This window comes from Phasianus colchicus, chromosome 1, assembly GCF_987193195.1.
Source record: "Phasianus colchicus chromosome 1, bPhaCol1.hap1.1, whole genome shotgun sequence".
Taxonomy (NCBI): Eukaryota; Metazoa; Chordata; class Aves; order Galliformes; family Phasianidae; genus Phasianus; species Phasianus colchicus.
The window spans coordinates 196,501,399-196,525,108 of record NC_143436.1 but is presented as its reverse complement, the minus strand read 5'-3'; the positions used below and the strand labels follow the sequence as shown (position 1 = coordinate 196,525,108).

The 23,710-nt window shown below is 45.9% G+C and overlaps 1 protein-coding gene across 3 annotated transcripts in view; it reads right to left on the bottom strand.

Annotated features, from left to right (window-relative positions):
* Positions 1 to 23,710, bottom strand: part of RAB6A (RAB6A, member RAS oncogene family) — a 55,227-nt gene that overhangs the window by 6,802 nt on the left and 24,715 nt on the right. Inside the window, exons 1-6 of one of the 3 annotated variants that reach the window (XM_031606125.2) lie at positions 23,129 to 23,314; positions 14,735 to 14,793; positions 10,923 to 10,976; positions 9,655 to 9,760; positions 7,406 to 7,517; positions 6,339 to 6,432 (exon numbers count right to left, since the gene is read on the bottom strand). In XM_031606125.2, coding sequence (XP_031461985.1) covers positions 6,339 to 6,432; positions 7,406 to 7,517; positions 9,655 to 9,760; positions 10,923 to 10,976; positions 14,735 to 14,764 — 396 coding nt within the window. In that variant the 5' untranslated portion in view covers positions 14,765 to 14,793; positions 23,129 to 23,314. Of the gene's footprint in view, positions 1 to 6,338; positions 6,433 to 7,405; positions 7,518 to 9,481; positions 9,588 to 9,654; positions 9,761 to 10,922; positions 10,977 to 14,734; positions 14,794 to 23,128; positions 23,315 to 23,710 lie in introns of those variants that run through there. The other 2 variants (XM_031606123.2, XM_031606122.2) reach the window with 2 other exon arrangements.

Genomic DNA, 23,710 nt, shown 5'->3' with positions numbered 1-23,710 from the left:
ATGGCTCTCGGACAGCAGAGTGTGCCAGGTTTGCTGGAAGGACATCTTAGGGGCTCTCCCTCCCCTCTGTTTGCACAAGGCAGCAGAATGAACCCTGACATATTCTGGGCACGAAGGCTACAGGCAAAGATTCCCTGAACTACAGACTGCTAAGAGAGAGCATGAATCTCAAAGTCTTTTAAAGCTCATTCAGGGCTGACAACTAAAATGAATTGGGGAGAGAGTCTCTGTGTTAACTGAAGCAAGCTATCTACTTCTTTCCTCAGCCTTACAGCTCTCCTGGCCATCGCTCTTAACTGAACCTCAGATCCAAAAGCCTATTTTATTCCCTGTATTACATCAATTTAATTCTGGGACAATGCTATCAACATTTTCACTCTGTACATCATCTGCTCCTTTTGCCTTCAGCACCCTCTCTCCAGATCTAGAAGGAACAATGTGTATAGAGGCCTGTGGTGCCCTGGCTGTATGTTAAGATGCCCAGCAGCACAGGGAAGCTGGGACAGACTGCCCAGAGAGGCTGTGGATGCCCCGTTCATCCCTGGAGTTGTTCGAAGCCAGGCTGGATGGGGCCCTGGGCAGCCTGGGCTGTTCTGAAATGTGGAGGTTGGAGGCCCTGCCTGTGGCAGGGGGGCTGGAGCTTCATGATCCTTGAGGTCTCTTCCAACCCAAGCTATTCTGGGATTCTGTGATACATTACAATCTGGTCTAACAGAAGAGGTGAGGCTTCCCCCAGCAGCTCATCACATCAGTCCTCGGGAGAAAGACATGCCTAAAAAGTCACAAAATGAAAGCCTGCAGCATTCAAGTTGAGCACCCTGCAATGCTCACATGCAGGCCTACCTCTGTGCCTGCAAACAGAGCCCCAGGTAAATCACCCTGTGGGGAAAGGGCTGAAAGGGGCAGTCTGCTCTTCATTCCCCTCTGTTTCTTTGCTGGTAGAAGGTACTGGCATTGAAAAACACGTTGTTTGAAGCATGGTGCAACCCTCATAAGCTTCCTGGCTTTGTGGGCTTGCTGCAGTGAGCACAGAGCTCTTTGCTCTTATCAGTGCTGCCATCCAGCAGAAAAGGATGAGCAAGAAGTGAAAAGCAGCACCCAAAGTCAGAAGTTCCCTGATCTCCCACTGGGGGGTAGCAAACAAGAGCTGCAGCTAAGGAGGTGAAAAAAAATTATCTTAGCCATTATTCTTTGGTCTAGTACTAAATGTGGAAGTTGGCAGCCCTGCATGCAGCAGGGGGGTTGAAGCTTCATGATCCTTGAGGTCCCTTCCAACACAAGCCATTCTATGACTCCATGATTCTATGATTCTCCCCTAGCAGGACAAGAAATGAACCTTCTTCCATATCCTCAGTGGTGGAATATTGGTACTGAAGCCTTGCAGGCAGCATCTCTCAGAGTAACAACACACAAGGATGCAGCAGCTGTGAGATGTGGTTGGGATGAGGGCAGTGAGCCACCTGCTGCCCCACAGCATCCTCACACCTCCCCATGTCTGCAAGGATGATGCTGCAGGCCTGAGAGGTATTACTGAAAGGAGAGACCATGGTGGGGCTGGGAACATGACATGTTCATCCAGTGCTGCAGGGATACAAACCCCAATGTGAAAAATCAAAGGAGCAAAGGATGGAGGACTCCACAGAATGGCCTGGATTGAAAAGGACAACTATGATCACCAGTTCCAACCCCCTGCTATGTGCAGGGTCACCAATCAACAGACCAGGCTGCCCAGAGCCACATCCAACCTGGCCTTGAATGCATCCACAACCTCCTTGGGCAACCTGTTCCAGTGCCTCACCACCCTCTGGCTGAAAAACTTCCTCCTAATATCCAACCTAAACCTCCCGACTCCACTCCCAGCCTCTTCCTGCACCAACTGTATCTGTGAGCCAGGCATGGGGTTTAGATCCACGAGACAGATGTGCTGGCAAGAGAGGGCACTGGGAAACAACAGCATTTTGCTGGTGTTTATGGGCTTTGTGAAACACTGACATCCTAAGATGTGTCAATACTTAAGGAGAGCTTCCAGTGGAAGGAGAAAGCAGTTCCTGTTTCCTACTGTACACATCTCAACCACAGGGAGTGTGAAAGCTGCATGATCAATGCTCAATCCTAACCTGGAACTCAGTGAATAAACCAATCACTCATCACCAGCTTCACCTTTACATGAATATTTGATATGTGGCACAAGGTGATGCTCACTGTCACATGAACGAGCTTTGTTATAGCTAAATGTAGACTCTATCTAAAATAATTTGATTTAAATTAAAAATCCTGTATGAAAATTAATTTGGGCAGTAACCATTCTTCAGAAACAGAATATATTATGGCTAGGGATTGTAATGTTATGGGAAGGTCACACTTGCACTCAGCTCATTAACGACAGCCTTTATAGAGGGTGTGGGAAGGGCATCAGTTCTGCAGTTGTATCCGTAAGCTCTCCAGCTTCACTGGGAAATAATTTGTTCATAAGACAATGTTGTACTGTTCAACAGAGAAGCCACAAAGAAAATAAAGAATGAGATGAGGATGCAGCAACACGTAACAGCCCCAAGATTTTGGGGTATTCATAGAATGGCCTGGGTTGCAAAGGAGCACAATGCTCATCCAGTTCCAACCCCCTGCTATGTGCAGGGTCACCAACCAGCAGACCAGGCTGCCCAGAGCCACATCCAGCCTGGATATATAACATTATCTGCTGGTGTGACTGATAACAAGAATGGTGTCTCTGAACACCGAATCTTCAATTCAATACAGAAAAGAATGAGCCTGCTGGTTACCCACCACGACTCTTTTTTAGCTCAGAGCTGAATTATCGTACCTTTCTTCTTACAGTATTCTTACAGCATGTAACGTGGCAATTAAAATTAGAGGCATAATTTGTCTAGACCTCCATTATACAAGGAAGAGTTTTCCCAGGGGAGCATGCAAGTGAGGCTACTGCTTCAGAAACAGCTTTCTGCTCTGACAGTCTCATTAGTACAATCCCTGAATGGCTTCAGAATAAAAACACAAGAAGGCAAAGTTTGTTCCTTTGCCACACAATAAATGCAGCCAGCATCCATAATGGCTGCAGCAGGTTTACAAAGCACATTGTATTATGCAATGATACCTTGTGCCTGGGTGGAATACAGGCATACCATGCAAGATCTGTCCTGCTCAATATCTTTATTGATATGATCTTTATTGATCATAGAATGGCCTGAGTTGAGAAGGACCATAATGATCATCCAGTTTCAACCCCCTGCTATGTGCAGGGTTGCCAACGACCAGACCAGACTGCCCAGAGATGATCTGGATGAAGGCACTGAGTGCACCCTCAGTACGTTTGCAGATGGCACCATGATGGGGGGGAGGGAAGTACTGATCTGCACAGGGGTAGGAACAGCCTACAAAAGGACCTGGACAGGCTGATTGCTGGACTGAGGCCAATGGGATGGAGTTCAACAAGACCAAGTGCAGCACTTTGATCACAACAACCCCAGGCAATGCTACAGATGTGAGGCAGAGTGGCTGGAAGACTGTACGGAAGAAATTGACCTGGGGGGTGTTGGTTGATGCTTAGCTGAACGTGAGCCAGCAGTGTGCCCAAGTGACCAAGAAAGCCAATGGCATCCTGTCTTGCATCAGAAATAGTGCAGCCAGCAGGAGCAGGGAGGTGACTGTCCCTCTGCACTCAGTCCTGGTGCAGCCACAGTGCAGTGCTGAGCTCAGCGCTGGGCCCCTCAGTGCCAGAAAGGCATGGAGACCCTGGAGCGTGTCCAGAGAAGGGAGCAGAGCTGTGAGGGGTCTGCAGCACAAATCTAATGGGAAACAGCTGAGGGAGCTGGGATTGTTCAGTCTGGAGAAGAGGAGGCTCAGGGGAGATCTTATTGCTCTGTACAACTACCTGAAGGGAGGTTGTGGTGAGATCTGGTCAGCCTCTGCTCCTGTCTAACTAGAGATAGGATGAGAGGGAACAGCCCCAAGTTGTTCCAGGGAAGGTTCAGGTTGGACATTATGAAAATCTTCTCTAAAAGAGTGGTAAGGCACTGGAATGGGCTGCCCAGAGAGGTGTGCAGCCACTGACCCTGGAAGTGTTCAAGAAATGCTCAGACGTTGTACTGAGGGACATGGGTTAGAGGGAAATATTGGTGACAGGCAGATGATTGAACTGGATCAGCTTTGGAGGTCTTTTCCAACCTTGGTGGTTCTGTGATGCTATGATTTTCATCCTGACACCTCAGATCAGCAGCCCACCCAGCACCACCCAGCCCACAACCCCAAACTGCCCTCCAGGTTTGGACACAGACATCTGGATATGTGTCAACTACAAGAAGATGGAGCACAGCTACATCATCATCATTCCTCTCAGAGAGGCAGCTGCTCTCCAGTGCACACCCCCTATTCTGTGCACAATATTCAGGATTCCAGCACCAAATCCAAGCCTTAATTACAAGGCAGCCTCTGTGTTGCAGAATGATAATTGGTGGATGCAGGAACTGAACACTTTTCTGCTTGCTAATGCAGCACCAAGATAACACGTCTAATCATTTCACTGCATAGGGAATAATTTTGCTACAAATACACAAGTTCAAGGGATCATCCAATAACAGACTCTTCAGTCCTGTCTATAAGGTGCACCCAAAGTAATCTATAATCCTGCTCTTAGCAACTCCTTACAAAATTCTGTATAAAAACTACTGGTATAGCTGAGCATATAAAACAAGATCTCTTCCAACCCAACCCATTCTATGATTCTAATGCATGTATTTTCACAAATATGTGCACACACATCCATGTGCAAGTGATTGCTCTATGGAGGTACACAAGAATGAAGGTCCTCTCCATCCTGCAGCACTAATGGCTTCCTGCTGTAGCACTCATCATAGAATCCACAGAATGGCCTGGGTTGCAAAGGAGCACAATACTCATCCAATTTCAACCCCCTGCTGTGTGCAGGTCGCCAACCAGCAGACCAGGCTGCCCAGAGCCACATCCAGCCTGGCCTCGAATGCCTGCAGGGATGGGGCATCCACAGCCTCCTTGGGCAACCTGTTCCACTGCCTCACCACCCTCTGGCTCAAAAACTTCCTCCTCATATCCAACCTAAACCTCCCCTGGCTCACTTTAAAACCATTCCCCCTTGTCCTATCACTATCCACCCTCTCAAACAGCTGTTGCCCCTCACAGCTGTTCCCCCTCCTGTTTATCTGCTCCCTTCAAGTACTGGATGGTCACAATGAGGTCTCCCCGCAGCCTTCTCTTCTCCAAGCTAAACAAGCCCAGTTCCCTCAACCTTTCCTCACAGGAGAGCTGCTCCAGCCCTCTGACCATCTCAGTGCCCTCCTCTGGACCCGCTCCAAGAACTCCACGTCCTTCCTGTGCTGGGGGCCCCAGGCCTGGACGCAGCACTGCAGATGGGGCCTCACAAGAGCCGAGCAGAGGGGGACAATCACCTCCCTGTCCCTGCTGGCCACCCCTTCAGTGGTCACGACTTTGTATGAAATACTGTGAGATCAATGAAAACTTAGCATCCCATTATAACAGAGTCAGTATGGATGTACAGCTTTGGCATTCAATCCATGAGCTCCTACGAAGCAGATCTGCTTACATAACAAGCCCAGACAAAATTTCTTTCAGTTCAGTTCTGTAATGTTCACTGCTTTCACCAGTCCACTGTTTGCCAAGTAGTTTATCTTCATTAACACTAGTGATAAAACACCACCTGGCAGATCAGAATGCAAAGAGCTGCTGCCCATCTCACAGCATCAAATCTAATTTTATGGCAGTTGCATCAGCTCAAAAGACATTTCCCTGCTTTCCCCAATTCAAAGGCAACTTGTTATCTATCAAAAACTAATAGCTTGAGCTATCCAAGAACATCTGTTTGCACATTTATTACCTTCCAACAAAGCAGAGAAAGCAGTTCATGCTGTCTCACCATACAGCAGAAGCATTTTACCCAACCACTTTCCTCCTTGATTGGTTTGCCCACATCTGTTCACTAATCAGATACAGAAGCACTCCTCAGACCTTCATCCCCAACATTCTGACTGATGCCTTAATACCTTCAGCCTAAACAACCAATCTGGATCACCAGAAGTCTGGGAAGGTATAAAGGAAAATCTGTAGGTCCAAAATCATAATTCCTCTTTTCTAAGAGGAAAAACATTGCAAGCCATTTGCTACAAGGTCAGAAATGCTTTCAAACCTCAGCCAACAACTTCAGCTCTTAGTTTTTGCATATGGACTACCAGTATCCCTCTGACACCCTACACAAAGACTTCCTGATGCCTAAGAGCAGATCTTACTGTCACAAAAGTGCACCACCAGAAGCAGTCTAAGGCATTACTCACCTGTTTTACATTGTATCCTGCTTTTGCACTAGTTTCAATGAACATTACATTCAGCTCCTTGGCTTTTCTTTCTCCTTCCTCAATGGACACTTGCCTGGGGAAGAGAATACAGAATTAGAAAATAAAAATCAAACAGATGGACAATTTGAAAATTAACACTATTGTCTTTAACCCCAGGAAATGACTCCTACATTACAGTCTGAAAGCATTCAGTGGTTTTCCCTGCATACAGCTGCCACAGATTGAGCATAGCTGTACAGCACGATAACCACAACAGCACACCTGGCTCCAAAGCAAAGCAGCTGAATGGACCAATGAGACTCCTTCAAGTCCCTGTCCAGGAAGCTGTGGTTTTTATGCTTCAAGAAATAACAACTGGAAGATTTTAGAACCCAGTAACAATCATCAACTTGCAGACTACAGAAGGACCACACGTAACCACCTCAAACCGAAAGGCCTCTGCTGTTTACCCCCATCTAGGTATCCCACTCACTAAGCAGTCTGCTACAGCTGAAACTGGAGAGGACTTTGGATCAAGAGCTTCTAGATAAAAATCATGAAGCATCTCATGTGAGAGACAGAACAATTCCTATTGGGATATTATAAATCTGAAGTAAGGGGCACGAGTGAAGATATTCTGAGAAAACAGGGATTTCCATCAGGTACAGAACACTTCCATGTTGTGCTTTTGCTTTGCATTTTTATGGCTCTTTACTCAGTGTTAGCAATACCATAAACCCAGAATAAGAATGCACAAAGCAAAAGCTGAAGCTGCATACCTTCTAATAAAAAGAAGTTTGTCAACTTATGCAAAAACCTTGTAGAATTCTAAAGGGGAGGATGACTTGCACCCATCATTTGTATCCCAGCAATTGGATTGAGTATCCATGCTGTAAATTTGGGTTTGCCCAAAAGTTTAAATGTTTAAAAATGTTTAAAAATCAAGACCACTCCAGACACAGCCAGCATCTGAGAAGGAAATACAAACATTCCTTTTTAAACAGCTGCGTTGGGGAAAGGAGCATCAGCCCAAGAAAAGCAGCTAAAGTTGAGCTGTTCCTCCGTACCTCTTATCTGCTAGATCTGTTTTATTCCCCACCAGCATAATGATGACATCGCTGCCCCGTTCCGTTCTGACATCGTCGATCCATTTTGTTGTTTGCTGGAACGAGTTGACATCTAGCAGAAAACAGTGGAGAGGATTATCACTGCAGAGCTTCATCACACATCGCAGGTAACACAGCTGGAGGTCTCAAATAGAAGCTTCTTATTTCTGAAATTGGACTAACAGGGCGATGAAGAACCAGCAAGCAAAACCCCAAAGTGCCCCACACTGAAGTGCGTGAAAGCTACAGCACTAACTTCACCTGAGCTGGTACTTCACTCCCTGCATTGGAATTCACCTCTAGATACAGAGGTGGCAGCTTCTGGACAGCCTGGGCTGGTATTAAATGTGGAGGTTGGTGGCCCTGCCTGCCGCAGGTGGGTCGGAGCTTTATGATCCCTGAGGTCCCTTCCAACCCAAACCATTCTGTGATTCTGTGATACAGAATTTGGTTTGGGCAGTGTCCAAAATGAGAAGACTGATGGCTCTTTTAGACCAGTCCCCGTGTTGTTTAGTTGAACAAAAATTCAGCGTGGGGAATGGGGATCAATGTGACACTGCCCATCATTCTGCACTGCTCATCTACTGCAGGAGGGCCCCACAGCTTCTGCATTTCTCAGAAGTATTCTGAGCTCTGTGGTTTTGCACAGCTTAAGCACTTTTTATTTGCTGGGTTTAGAAATGTCAGGGCTATATAAATACCAGCAACTCCTTTATTGCTGATGGGTTTCCATAAGTTTCCTGATCTTCTGCATGGAACAAGCAATACAAATCTCATACATCCACAGGTGTTTTTTCTTAATGTGACACTCTTAAAAGCCAAAATACAAGGAATTTAGGAGGGTACCCTGACCTAACGAGCACGTGGGTGAGAAGCTGCATCCCATTAGAAGAAAGGAGTTGCACAGAAGCTGCCCTGGAGCTTTCTGCCTTTACCAGTGAGCTGGGGAGCTGCCTCAGTCATTTCTGGTACTCAGCAAATGGGGCTGTGCCGCAGTTCTCGACAGCCATTGATTTTTTTTTAATGGCTTCTACTGCATAGTAATATATTGTATGCCAGACAGACAAGGCTTGATCACTTGCCAGTGTCTTAATTTGTCTCTCTACTATTCAGTAATATTGAATTTGCTAGGTGGGTAAAAGAATAATTCAAGGTTCACAGCTAACCTGTAATTTTAGCTCCAAAGAAAGTGCTATTTGTAACAATTAAAGATTTCACAGGTAAATTCCTTATTCCTGCTGTAATCTCCTAGTATTTATAAAGCAAAGGACAAGCTCTTTAGAATTGGTATCGATTTAGGCCATTGCTCTCAGTCAGTTCAGCCCCAGAACTGAGAACATCTGAAGGTTTAGTTCTTCCAAAGCAAAATTCTGCTCTTGGCAAACAGGGAATGCTGTGAGTTTGGGCTCTCTGAAACGGGGGGAGGGACAGGAGGAGAAGAGTTGAGAAAAGCACTAACACTTTAGTTCACAAAAATGTACATACCTTAGTAGGAAATGAAAGAGCAATTGTTAAAGGAGAAGGGCGTAGTGGTAAGTTGCATATATTGCACAATGTAAAAGTGACTGATTGAAATGAAAATGTGATGTTAATGCAGTTCCCCCCCAGCCCATGCCCAAACCTTGGTGGTGGTGGGAGGGCAAATGGAGTGAAGCAAGCTACAGCTATCAGTGCAATGTCTAATTTGAGAATTCAGCTATCTATGAACATGATTCAGGTGTTTGAGACCAGAAGTTATCGGTGATACTGTGACCAAAAAGCAGATGGAGGAGGGCAAAGTGCAACAAGACCAGCCAGGACTCAAGACTTCAGGAAATGTGATAGGAAAGGGGTTACAAAATGATGGAGTTGATCAGACAGTCGATACATTGCAATAGCAGTGATCAAGTGGCTAGCTTAAAACTCGACTAGGGTAAAAGAAAACAATTTTTCCATGCCAGAATGAAGAACAAGCACGTGATTGTGATAGGACATGCAAAGCTAGGCTAAAGGATGAAAGGGGCAGAGTATTAGAAATGCAGAATTCCCCCCACTCACTTGTGATATCATAAACAACAACTGCAACAGTGGAGTCACGAATGTAGCTAGGAATCAAGCTCCTGAACCGTTCTTGACCTGCTGTGTCCCATAATTGCAACCGTACCTAACAAAATCAGTCAAACAAGCAAGAAAAATAAGAAAAAAAGTCAAACCCAGTGCAATATACCTACTTGTGATATCGTAAACTACTACAGCAGCAGCAGAGTCACGGATGTAACTGGGAATGAGGCTACGGAAACGTTCCTGACCCGCAGTATCCCACAGCTGCAACCTGATCTGTGGGTGGGAGAAAATTAAAAAAGCCAAACTGCTACTAAAAATAAAAAGAGTAAAGAATTGTCACTTTTTGAAAAAGCTAAAGAAAAATATAAACTCATGCAGGAGGTGACTGGGGACTGGGAGCAGCGGCAAACTGTCCTCTCCTTTATAGCAATCTCTCCCAAGCACCTGCAGTAGCCAAGCTGGTGTATGTGCAACTATCTCAGCCCTTTCTGCTGTCTTTGCTTTGCAAAAATGCTTTCCTTCCAGAAGGGGAGAAATAGGAGTGCACAGCTGGTGGAAGAATGCTGTACTTCTAAGGGAAAAACCACCAGCTGCTGTCAAAGCTACTGGTGTGAATGTTTCAGGAAGAATAAAACACTGTTTATCACTGTATCAGGTTTTACACTTTAAAGTACCATGCACACAGATGAGGTTTAATGTCTCTTACCATCAAGGCTCTGAAAGGAAAGGCAGGATGTATCGAAAGCAACACGTATGGAAAGATGTGCAAGGGCCAGTTTTGCTATGGAAACAATATCTCATCCCTCAAGCACTTTTAATGCAATCACATTTGCTGTGGGTTTATACAACACCATGCTTATGCAGCACTGAACAACCTGCTCCTGCAAACAGCTCAGTGGCTGAATTTCTTAACGAAGAATGTGAACTAATTTTAAACCACAGGCTTGCTTTCAGAGAGCAGTGATTTCATTTCAGGAATCAGAGCTGCACCAAGCTAAGCAACCAGCACCATGTGTGGGTTCCTGCTGGAGGTAACACTGAGCTGGCTGATAGGTTATAGGGAGCTAGCTAAGAGCTGGCAACATTTGGCAATCTGTATTTTATCCCTCAAAAACAGAATGGCTTAACTGTGGCTCCCTTCCCCAGACTCCTACCCTTATGCACCCCTCTCTCAGACTATATCTCCGAGTTTTCTCCAGTAAGGATGCCAGCACAGCACCTTCTGCCATTTACAAAATGGCCCTCAGGAGCCAAATGGTGATTTCCCACTTCCCCAGGCAGGGAAGGGAGCTTTTCCCACAGCACTTGTCAGGCTGGAAGCAGCCAGGAGATGAGGGCTCAGGCTGTACTTCCAAGTGATCTCAGAACGGTGCACCATCACAACAGATGCTGATCCTGATTCCTACTGCACAGAGAGAACAAAAATCTTACTCACTGTTCGATCCTCCAAATACATGGTTTTCGATAAGAAGTCAATGCCAATTGTTGCCTGCAGGAAAAGAAAGAAAGAATCAAGAACATTTCAAATAAAACACCTGAACAATTGCAGTGACTGTCAGGGTTAACATCACTGCCACAACTGCAGCAGATCTGCAAGAACATTAGGTTTTCTTACTAGGACAAAGCACTAGAAGCAATTCAATGAGACGTTCCCTGGATAGAACTCATAACCAGCACAGCATCTTAAAGCTCAAGAAGTTGTTAACTTTCATCTCAACTTATGCTCACTGACAACCCATAAAGTCATACAGGTATCAGCAAGGACTTCTGTGCACAGAAGGCCACGACCTACAATAGCATCCATCGGCAGAATCACAGATCTTCACTTTGAGCCTTTTTCCTTAAGGCTAAGCTGGACAGCTTCACTTCTGCTGCAGCACAACAGCACACACACAGCCCAGCAATCACTGAGATTCAGTCAATGCTAAAGCTCAGCTCAGCACGACTGCATCCAAACCGCTGGACACCAGTGGGAGTTTTGTGCAGAATATCCTTACGTGTTTAAGAAAAGAAGCAGTTCTTGAATGCCATCAAGAACTGCTTCTTAAAGACCTTCATCCCATTTTTCAGAGCTGTATTGAGGGAGTCAATCTGAGCCCTATCAGTTTGGTTGCATCAGGGACACAACCAAGGCAATCTGCTCAGCCTATGGGGCTGCCCAAGGCTCAACAGCACACTGAGCACCTCGAGCAGCTGCACCCTCAGCAGAGCCTTTGTGATGACCCAAATAAATGGATTTAAAGGAGAAAGGGAAAGATAATAGGGCAAAGAGGCATGCTGCTTCTTCCCTGCTCTCCCATGCTGTAGCTGGTACTTCTACTGGAGAGCCTGTTCTACTGTAATGATCTACATCGTGAGACTTCCATTATGCTCTCACTAATAATTAATGCCTTGTATTCTGCCAGATAATTTAGGTGGTAAGAACAGAGAATAGAGCCAGCCTGCCTGCCTGAGAGAAATATATGAAAACCAGCTGCAAATTAAGAAAAAAGAACTGATCTGAATTTCCATTTGCAGCTACACATTACCCACAAGAAAGCAAGCTTACTTTGCTGGATCAAGAGAGCACTTTTAAGAACCAGAGATCCATACCTAAATGATAAAAACTGGTTGGTCCCAACGTGGCCACCCAGTGATTTTCACCTGTCATCATGGACTGTGGCACTGCCCACTGAGAGAAATGATACTGACAGGGTATGAGAAGCCATCAAAGCTTGATGTGACAACATGCTTCCCTCCTGCCTTCATCTTCTATCATTTGGGTAGAGTATCTCTCTAAAGATCACCCCAAAGATGCTTCTGCTTCCTCTTGTGTCTATTTGATTCACCTCTGCAGAAGAAAAGCTACAGAAGCCCTAAGATCTTACCCTAGATATGCTCAGGACCCCATTCTGAATGACAAGCTCTCAGCTCCTCTGAGCCCTCAGAGCTGGCTTATCAACTGCACAGCCTGAGACCTGCCCAGCTCCTCCTGCAGGAGTCCTGGAGTTCAGTCTCCTCATGCTCACAACATGGGAGGTGCAGCACAAAGGCCAGGCACAAAACTTATTTTAGACTTGGCAATGAAAATGCTTAAGAATCATACACTGTAACTTACAACCAAGTGTGTGTCTGTCCACCTGTACTGTCCTGACCCCACCACAAGGATACAGAGAAGCAGCAGCAGCAGATGGAGAGGGGGGGATTCAGGCACTCTGTATCCCAGACTTTAACTAAAATAAGTAAGCTAAAAACAGCCATTTTGTCACAGTTCTGACAAAAAGGAGGAGAAAAGCGCAGGGAATCTTCACAGATCAGCTGTACAGAACTCAGTGCCATCCTCCCTGCTCTTCCTCCAAGAGGCTGAAGCTGAAGGAAAGCGTGGTTTGTAATTTTCCTCTTGCATAACACACAGAGTCTTCCTGTTTGCCAACGTTGCTCCTTCATTATGCATCACACTCAGTGCCACAGAACAAGGAAAAGCTCTCCCAGCATATCCACGGAGAGGAATCACTGCTGGTGAAACAGACAGCGCTGTTTTATTCCAGATGTTTGGGTTTGACACAGTATTGCAGGTTTGTGATTTGTTCACAAATGCTACTTTCATGAAAACAGCTTTTTAATAAGCTATACAGGCAGCAGCTGAATTCCTCTTATCAAGCAGCAAGCAAAAAAAAAAAAAAGAAGGAATGTACAGCACAGATTCTCCCAAACCGCACCTTTCTATTTTTACCAGCTGAACACCACAAGCCCTGCTCAAATGATAGGTTGTGGCAGCTCTCAGAAAACATGCATTCAAAATTCATCTGAAACGTCCAGAAAGCGCAAATCATCCAGCAGCTGAGCTCCAGCTGCAGCTAACCACGTACACGCTCTGACACGCAGTGCCACGCACGTATTTGGCTTTGAGAGGTCTCTATCAAACCCTGGGAATCAAGGAAGGTAAATTCTGGCTTGGCATTACATGTCATTTGATTTTGGCTGGTTCTTATGACTAATTCCCTCTTCCAGCTGTGTCAAAATAGGGCGTTTCAGGAAAATGGGTGTCTCTGGATGAATGAGACCACACCAAGTACATTAACACACAAAACAAGCATGCGTTGCTGACAGCTAAACTGAAGCTATCTTCTAAACCCTTAAGATTCCTTACTGGTTTAAGGCCCACTCATTCATTTCGTAATCATTTTCTATGTAATGTTAGACCAGCTTCCCATTGAGACTGCTATGCTACCATAAAGCACAGAGGGCCAAACCTCCTCAAACAGAACTAGGACGCAGACTCTGCAGAGAGAAGGAGCAGACCTGAAAGAAAAACACTGTGGGGGGGAAAAAAAAAAAAAAAGCAGATTAAATAAAAGGATGGCATTCACATGTCCATGTAATTACAGCTCATAGGATTTGAAAGGATGTTTGCTCCCGTGGGAGCAATGATGTGTACTCTAGCCCTCCTACACCACAGAAGCTTTGCTTCTCCTATCATTAAGTGAGAACTCGCATCTCATTGTGACCAACTCACAGAGCAGCAATGTGGAATCACTGATGAGGCAGGAAGGGAATCATTAACGGGGAAAGAGATTTAATCAAGAGATACTTGGATAGACATTAAGTAACAGAAGAATCACAGCTTTTTTTTGTATTTTTTTCCCATTACCTTCTCCTCCCACCTCCCTAAACAACCCTTCACATTTGTCAGGGAACAGATTTTCTCAGTTCAGCGAATGCAGAACATCACCAAGCACAACCAAGTTGTGAAGCATGTTGTGGCTTAAAGAAGACCCACTTTAGTTTATGAAACTGAATTGCTTTTGTAGCTTGCCACCTTTTCAGGCTCATCCTACAGTGTGGGAGTGGATAACAATGACTGTTCCCCTGGCATTTAGAAAGCCTGCATAGCATCCTAAAGCACTCAGAGCCTACAGCTTAGCTTTCTGCCTCTTCTTTTTTAAGGAACAGAGTGCCTACTCTGTTCTCCATGAGATCTGCAATGGTCTGGTAGCAAATGGTGAAAAACCTGGCAGACTTACAGCTGCTGTCACTTATGTGTACCTAAGAGGTCTATCCTTTATAACTACAGCTCATCCTGCTGCGAGCTGCAGATAAGCTATTCCAGCAGACATACACTGAAATGCCATTCTGAAAGGTTATTAAAATATAAAGCTTCAAGATGTAACAGCTATGAATGTGGTCTGTGTACTGTTATCCACTGCAGCCCAATGGATTCTGCCTGCAATAAAGAGGCCTTAGAGAAGACAAGAGGGATTCATTTACCTGGTAGGTGTTGTCAAAGCTGTCATACATGAACCTGGTGATCAAGGAAGTCTTCCCCACTACAAGGAGACAAAAATGTAACAACACAGATTAGAGGAACGATTCCAGTGCAAGTTTTAAGCAAGTATAGTATGAGAAGACAAGACTGAAGAGCATTACTGCTGAGATGTTTACCACGTGCCCACAATGCATGCAACCAGCTTCACCCTTTGACAGTGCACTCACTGCACCTTTCTGCATAGGAAGGCTCATAAACTGTTCCAGTGCCATTAATGCTGCTGGCTTCAGCTCAGGACCAGGGGATCCAGCTGGCTATGCAGCAGCAGGAAGACAACGCAGCATCTGCAGGTGCACCTGGGAGCCAAACACTCAGGCACGGAGTGTTCCATAGGTCCTGCTGCAGCACTACAACTCCTCTAGCTGCAGCTTAGCTTGACCAGGTCAAACCTCAATTGTGGCAAATTGCATCCAGCTTCTCATTTCATAAGCAGAATCTAGACAAGCTGTGGATACAGTACCTATAAAGCCATGGATATAGTACTTATAAAGCTGTGGATATGGTATCTATGCTTGCAGAGCCAAGCTCTAGCCAGGTATCAGGCTGCCTTGAAGCTCCTGTTAATTGCTTTTTAAGGAACAGGAGATTACATTTCAAAACAATCATCTTCACAGTGGTTACCTACTACACTTTGTGGGATCAACACAACTGAGCTTAGACAGAGCCTAACTCATACCCAATGGAGAACTCCTTTCTGCTCAGTCCCACTTTCACCTGAGCAGACCTGCAGGAACAGAACACCTGAGGCTGCCTTGGCTTGGTGTCAAAATACCTTTAACTGGAGGTAAATCCCTTAGGAAACAGCTGGATTTACTCAACAATCAATTGCCTCCAGCTGTTTTCTCCCAGTCTCCTTGCAACTGTGATTTGCCATCTCCCAGCACAGGTAAGGAGCACTGCAACAACTGCAGAAGAGTTAAACGAACTGGAACCCAGCAGAGAACATTTGGGAAAAGACTCCAAATTCACAATTTGAATTGCTAGGTGAATTCTTAACACATTCCCTTCCGTGGGCATCATGAGGCTTCCCACAGAGCTAAAAATTGCCTTTGTGGAGACAGAGCAAACATGCCCTGGACCAGTAATTCTTCCTAAGCAATACATCTAGGATGAGAGGAATCTTGAATTCACCATTCAGCTCTGCCCTCAGGCACCATGGATGTCCAACAGAAGCACAATCTGCTGCAGGACCAGCAAGCTGATGAGAAAAGCCAATGGGTTGGGCTGCAGCACATCCCATAAACACTTGTATTTAAATAACTACTTTGACCAACCATTTGGATGGAGTTCCTTAAAGTCCTTCAGCCCCATGACATTTCTGCCCAAACAGACCAGGCTTTTCCCTTACACAGCACGTCAGCAGCCACCAGACCACACCAGAATGAAGAGCAGCTGCTTACAGGTTTAATTCCACCATGATAACTGAACAGTCACCAAATATATAACAAAATCATCTTGCTTAAGAGATCCTTGTGGATGTGAAAGCTCACAGTTCCCACTGTATTTATAATTTAAAGGGAAGGGAAGAGGAAGGGCTTCCTCTTGCAGCCAGCTGCAGAACTCACTGATCCCTATTTCCCCTTGGCAAAGCACCAAGGAGGGACCAACAAGCCACATTTTTGCTTTTGGAGATAAGCCCCTAAGATGAGTTCTATTTTTGCATCATTTGTATTTGGAACTTCATAATGGAGAGCTGAACTCCCCTGCGTGGCCTTTTATTTTTATTTGAGAATGCTGCCAAAAAAAAAAAAAAAAAAAGCACTGATTTGCAGACAGAATCTGCAGGAGAACCTGAATCCCATTCTGTTACAGATTTTCACTTGCTATCTCTCCTGCCTCACTGGTTCTATGTTTATTAAATTGACAAAAGGCATTAATCTGGGAGTGATTGCAAGCAAGCTGGAGGACAGAATCAGAATTCAAAATTGGCTTTGAAATATGGAGAAGGGACCTGAAGTGGAAAATGAAGCTCAGCAGGGAGAAGCAGCACACTCAGACAAGAATACCTGGCTGCCTAAAACTGACTGCAAGAACCTGGGGAAGCAAATAGGGGGCTACATCCAAGGCAGAAGACAAGGAAGCCTTTGGCAAGAATCCATTGGGTGGTCCTATGTTAATTTGAGCCCTTAGAAGAATTTCAACACACAAACATGTCCAGGGCAGCATTAGTCAGCAGTGCAGTAGCACACGACATCATGGAGCCAAAATCTTCCTGGTATGTGTTAACACATTTCTGGAGGAATAAAGGCGGGGGAAGGAACATGGTGAATACGGTTGTACCTCTGTGCAGGCTGAGGCTGGAGCAAAGGGAGCACCGAGGGCTGTGTTAGAGGAAACCAAGAAACCAAGTGATTTGGGAGCTGGGAAAGGTTTCTTTGGCAAGAAGACCTCAGACTGCATGGATTACACAGAATGAGGAGATGGACAGCACAGAAGGATCTTAGCACTAAAAGCAGGTGGTCTTCCAGCGAGCCTTCCAATATTTGAAAGAAGCATATAAACAGGAGGGGGAACGGCTAGTTGTGAGGGTTAATAGTGATAGGACAAGGGGGAATGGTTTTAAAGTGAGACAGGGGAGGTTTAGGTTGGATATGAGGAGGAAGTTTTTGAGCCAGAGGGTGGCGAGGCAGTGGAACAGGTTGCCCAAGGAGGTTGTGGATGCCCCATCCCTGCAGGCATTCAAGGCCAGGCTGGATGTGGCTCTGGGCAGCCTGGTCTGCTGGTTGGCAACCCTGCACATAGCAGGGGGTTGCAACTGGGTGAGCATTGTGCTCCTTTGCAACCCAGGGCATTCTGTGTTTCCATGATCCACCAGCTAAAAGCAAAGCCCAAGGTCCTATTAGAAAAGCCATGGAATTTTAAAGCTCATCAAAATCTGAAAGAAGCTGTTCAGATGGGCAGTGGATGCTCTGCTCCTCGGTGTGCAGAGCTGTTGATGTCATTCTGCTGCAGGAACTCAGACACAAAGCATTCAAGAATGTTTGGAAGCAATGAGAAGCTGAGAAAATCAGTGATTAACCTATAAACCATTTGTTCCAGCACCGCACCTCAACATGAAGCCTGGAAACTTTTCTAAGCAGCTGAACACCAGCAGCACCGTGGGTTTCATTAGAAGCAGTTTCTGCTCCTTTAAGCTTCTGATGTAATGAGAAGAAAGCCTGCATTACCCAGCTCTAATCACACAGCTGTGCCTCAGACACCATTGCTTAAGTGCACAGATCATCAGCACGCAGCCCCGCATGGAAAAGCAAGCAATGCTGACAACCCGGGGGGAGCAGAGAGAAAAGTGTTGTGCTGTGCAAGGCAGAAAGCACAGTCATTCCTCTGCCCTCACTGTGATAAAGAGCCATGCTTTAGTATCTAAAGGAACAGAAAGCAAGCTGCTGTTCTGCTGTATGAAAAGAGGAGACTCCTGAAAGGAAAGGTTTGGTGGCTGGTTAGCACACAGATGAGATGCTCGGTATCTTTCTAAATCAACAACTGAATGAGTGACAGCAAACAGCAAAGCATCGAAGACACATAATTGAGTTAAAAGATGGGAACTTGTGAAGCTTCTGCCTGTGAAATTGCCATTAACTACAGGGGCCCAAATTCAAAGCCTTCAGCAGCTAATTGAGTCAACCTGATCGATACTCTTTGTCTGCAAGCCCCGAGCCACTGCCTAGCACTTATAGCAGAAAGCATTCATTTGCAAGATGAAATCAATACGTTAATCTCACAGTTCCAGCAACTGTGATCTGACAGCAGCTCTGGGAGAGATTTCAAGGTCATCCATCCTATTCTTGAGAGCACTGTGCTGCTTTTGGGGCCTTGCGTGCCGGAGGTTTGCATGTCCATCCCCAGCACTGTTAATGATGCTGATAAATAGTGGGTACCAGCAATTCCTCTGTGCCACAGCTTGCTGCTCTTGGTACTCCAAGCAGTAACGAGTCACAGGGGAAGCTCTCACAGGAGCCAGGGATGAAGAACCATTAGGTACAGCGCATTGCTCCATGCTCACACGGCTTTAGGAGGTCATTTGTTGCCAGACAGGATCTGCAAAGGGCTCAGGCAACTCTCAGGAGTGATTTACAAAGGAAAGAGAAACTGGAATTGGGCCACTTCTACTTTATGGTGTATGGGACATGCAGGCTTCACCTCCTTATTTCATAGAATCATAGAAACATAGAATGGCCTGGGTTGCAAAGGAGCACAATGCTCATCCAGTTCCAACCCCCTGCTGTGTGCAGGTCGCCAACCAGCAGCCCAGGCTGCCCAGAGCCACATCCAGCCTGGCCTTGAATGCCTGCAGGGATGGGGCATCCACAGCCTCCTTGGGCAACCTGTTCCAGTGCCTCACCTCCCTCTGGCTCAAAAATTTCTTCCTACTTCACCTTCTAGGGCACAACGTGCTTGTCTCGTGTACCAGAGCTGCATCTTGTCCAAGAATTCTTCCAGAGAAGTCACACTGAAATCTGAGTTCCTACTCATTGCTGGTGAGCACTTTCAAAACATCAGCAACAGCAAAACATCTGTGAGGCCAAAAAATAAAAAAAGAAGGGAAAGAAAACCCTAAAAAGAATCAAATCTATCCATCTCCGTCATTGTAAAGCAGAAAAATGGCCCTAAACCTTTCCAAATTCTCAGAGGTAGAGTCAGTTAACAAAGCCCCAGCTTTCCCAGGGGATCAGAGGAAGGTGGAGAAAGCTTCCTCACCACAAAGACACCAACAGTATAATCCCAAAAAGTTGGGGATTTGGGGTGGTCCTGGGTGGAAGCTGGACTTGGTGATCCTTGTGGATGTCCTCCAACTTGGGATAGTCATTATGTGGTTGAATCAAAGACCCTTTGCTCTCTCCAGCTCCTTAAAGAAGGTCATAGCAGCGTAGTGGGGGTCAGCCTTTGTTCCCAGGTCAAAGCCAGAGGAAAACTCACTGGAGAGGGTGGTGAGGCAGTGGAACAGGTTGCCCAAGGAGGTTGTGGATGCCCCATCCCTGCAGGCATTCAAGGCCAGGCTGGATGTGGCTCTGGACAGCCTGGTCTGCTGGTTGGTGACCCTGAACTTAGCAGGGAGTTGGAACTGGATGAGCATTGTGCTCCTTTTCTACCCAGGCCATCCTGTGATGCTATGAGAACAGAGAACAACAACATGGTAACCTCCAGGGGAGGGTCAGGTTGGATATTAGGGAAAATTTCTTCTCCAAAGAGTGGTGAAGCAGTGGCAAAGACTGCCCAAGGGATGCGGGGGTCACCATCCCTTGGGGTGTCCAGAACCATGGTGATGTGGCACTGAGGGACGTGGGCACTGGGCATGGTGGGGTGGACTGAGCTTGGGGATCTTGGAGTGCTTTTCCAACCTTGATTCCTTTCAGATAGGGTTAAAAAAAATGAATCCCAGCAGCACTATGACTCTCACAGACAAGCTCACCCCAAGATGAGAGAACACACAACTCCAGATCTGGAAGAAGCAACCCAAGGCACCGAGACAAAAAAGCACTCCTAAGAACAATATATCGAATTATGAATGCATGAAAACCAATTTTAGATTGTTATTTAAGAAGCCCAGAAACGAGGATGCTCATACTTGACTTAAAACGATCTGCATGAACCAGTAATCAAAAAGAATATTTTTAGATGTGTCAGTCTGAGCTCCTAAAACAGAAATGCTGTATTAAAGTGATTACAGCAGTTTCCTTAAAAAAATCCTCCCCTACTTTTCACTCTCAAACTACAGAAGTTCTACCCAGTCCCCCAGAGCAAGAAGCAAAACTCATTCATTATCCCACAGTCTGCTCTCCTCCAACTCATCTGTGAGACCAACTTCATTCACTGGCACAGCTGGGAAACTCCAAGGGCAGCACCAACTCCAGCACAACCTCAGCACAACCCCAACCCAACACAACTCCAACACAACCCAACACAACCCCAACACAACCCAACACAGCCCAGCACAATTCTAACACAACCTAACACAACCTGAACACAACCTCACACAACACCAACACAACCCAGAACAACTCTAACACAACCCAACACAACCCCAGCACAACTCCAGCACAACCCAACACACTCCCAGCACAACCCAACCCAACCCAACACAGCCCAACCCAACACAACCCCAACACAACCCCAACACAGCTCAGCACAACTCTAACACAACCCAAACACAACCTCACACAACGCCAACACAACCCCAGCACAACTTCAGTACAACCCAGCACAACCCAACACGTTCCCAGCACAAGCTAACACAACCCAACCCAAACCAATACAACCCAATCCAACACAACCCCAGCACAATCCTAGCACAACCCAACACAACCCTAATCCAACACAACCCAACCCAACACAACCCAGCACAACCCCAGCAGGCTGAGCTGATGCTTTCCCCTCCTGCACTAACTCAAAACTCCAATTGAAGAATTGTTTACCCCAAAGTGTTTGCTATTGATTTCAGTTCTCTGTCTACTCTGTCAGAACTCTTTGACTCTGCCACTGCTCTCCTGCTGCAAGGTGCCAGATGAGGTCAGGCCAGAGGGCCATCGAACCCAATACCTGCCATCCTTACATGTCCAATAAATCAGAAAACATCCAAAAGAAAAATGAGGAGAAAGCTCGTAAAGCAGAAAACTCCGCCAAACACATCCACTGTGCTGCCTTAAGTAGCTCCAGGGGGATGAAAAAAAAAAGAAAATCCATTATTTTTAACAAAACTGGGTGGCTGTACATTTATTTTATTTTATTTTACACACGTATCAGGCAGAGCACATTTGGGCTCCCCATGGTAATGCTGGCTGGAGGATGCCCTCCCAGCCCGGCTGCGGAGCGGAATGGCTGCCCCCATTGATTCCACAAAATAAGAACATTTTGTGCTGTTAACACTACAAAAATTGTGCAAGTTGCATTCGTACCACTTCAGTTGTTCTCTTGCATTATTCCAAAGCAGCAATGGCTTCTTTATGTACAAAGAAAAGAGGTTCAACCAACCTCTTTTAAGAAAATTTATTCCCAGCCTTATTAGAGATCTAACTTATCATTTACACCCCTGAACAGATTTGCATCTTTAAAGGAGCTTAAGATTCTGTTTAGGAAGTTCACTCACAGTAACCCAAGTGGGAACCAAATGAGACCCAGAAATGCAAAGAACGGGGTGTTTGGGTTGTATTTTTAAAAGAAATCTTGGTAATTTTAGAGACGTTCCATCATTTTCTACTTTTGTTCCTTCCATTACTGTTGTGCACAGGAACCACTCATATGGGTTGATGAAGAGGAGAAGGACAGACAACACAGTGTCCAACTCAGAAGGGGTTTTTTGGGCAATCTGTGTAGCTTTTATAGCATCCTACCTCCCAGAGCAGTCCCAGACAGAGCGGTGCAATCAATAACAACGTTGAACAACTGTACTTGGCCTTTGGGGGCCAATCAATTGCTGCCAATCCTTCATTTCTTTTTAGATCACCATGCACAATAATGACTATTTTTAATTCTTTTCTTTAATTAAAAGCACTATTGAAAACTATTTGATAGAGCACCGGATCGATTCCTTTGGCCTCAGCGACTGCCAGCAGCCTGCAGCATCACTGTGCAGGATCTACACACTAAGCAGGAAAGCCCACTTCCCACTCTTGCAGTATGAAACACATCATAACGTTCATATCATGGCATCCAGGAATTCCAGGGACATCCAATAAGTTTATCGAAAATCAGTGGTTTCATTCTTGTGGGCCCCTTCCAGCTCAGGATGCTCTGTGATTCTGTGTCCGCAATAAAGCAGCACCATAACAGCTACAAGTCAGCAGGCACACGGTAATGGGTTCCCTGTGGCCTTCCAGTGCTTGAAGGGAGCAGATAAACAGGAGGGGGAACGGCTGTTTGTGAGGGTGGAGTGATAGGACAAGAGGGAATGGCTTTAAAGTGAGACAGAGGAGGTTTAGGTTGGATATTTGGAGGAAGTTTTTGAGCCAGAGGGTGGTGAGGCAGTGGAACAGGTTGCCCAAGGAGGCTGTGGATGCCCCATCCCTGCAGGCATTCAAGGCCAGGCTGGATGTGGCTCTGGGCAGCCTGGCCTGCTGGTAGTGACCCTGCACACAGCAGGGGGTTGGAACTGGATGAGCATTGTGCTCCTTTGCAACCCAGGCCATTCTATGATTCCTTGGGAGGCAAATGGATGAGGCCAGACTCTTGGTGTTGTGTAGAGATAGGACAAGGAGTAATGACCTAAAACTTGAACATAGGAAGTTCCATACATACATGTGGAAAATCTTTACAGGAAAGGTGATGGAGCACTGGCACAGGTTGCCCAGAGAGGTGGTGGAGTCTCTTCTATGGGGATATTCCAGACCCAGCTGGATGCCTACCTGTACAACGTGCTTTAGCAGGGGTTGGACTCGATGGCCTCAGGAGATCCCTTCCAATCCTTTTGATGCTGTGATCTGTGCTTATGAGAACTCTTACACGTGGGTAAGACCCCAGGAATTCTCGGAGCTGAACTTCATTCCTACAGCAGCCTCACAAACCTACAAGAAGGTGTACTTCACCTTTTTCTGCTTTCTATTGCTTTCTAGTCACCAGCAGACAGAACAATAAGAAGGAACTGACAACAGCTGTGACGTCAGCTGCTCAGTGTCTGAGAGCCACTCCCAGATGCCTCTATGAAGAAAAGCAAGAGTTCTGCACAAGACTGTGATAAATTCCGTGGGATCTGGGATTTGAGAAACCAACCCACAAAGTGACCAACACAAAAGTGACCCTTCCCATCCCCTTTATGCACAGCTTTAAATACAAGATAAGGAACAAAAGTTGATTATTTTCTCCTTGTAAATTCGGTTACCATGGTCCTTAAAGAGACTCAATCCAAACTGGTGTTTGGATTTACGTTTGGATCTTGTGTACGTTTGGATTTTGTGTTGAGGGACATGGTTTAGTGAGAACTATTGGTT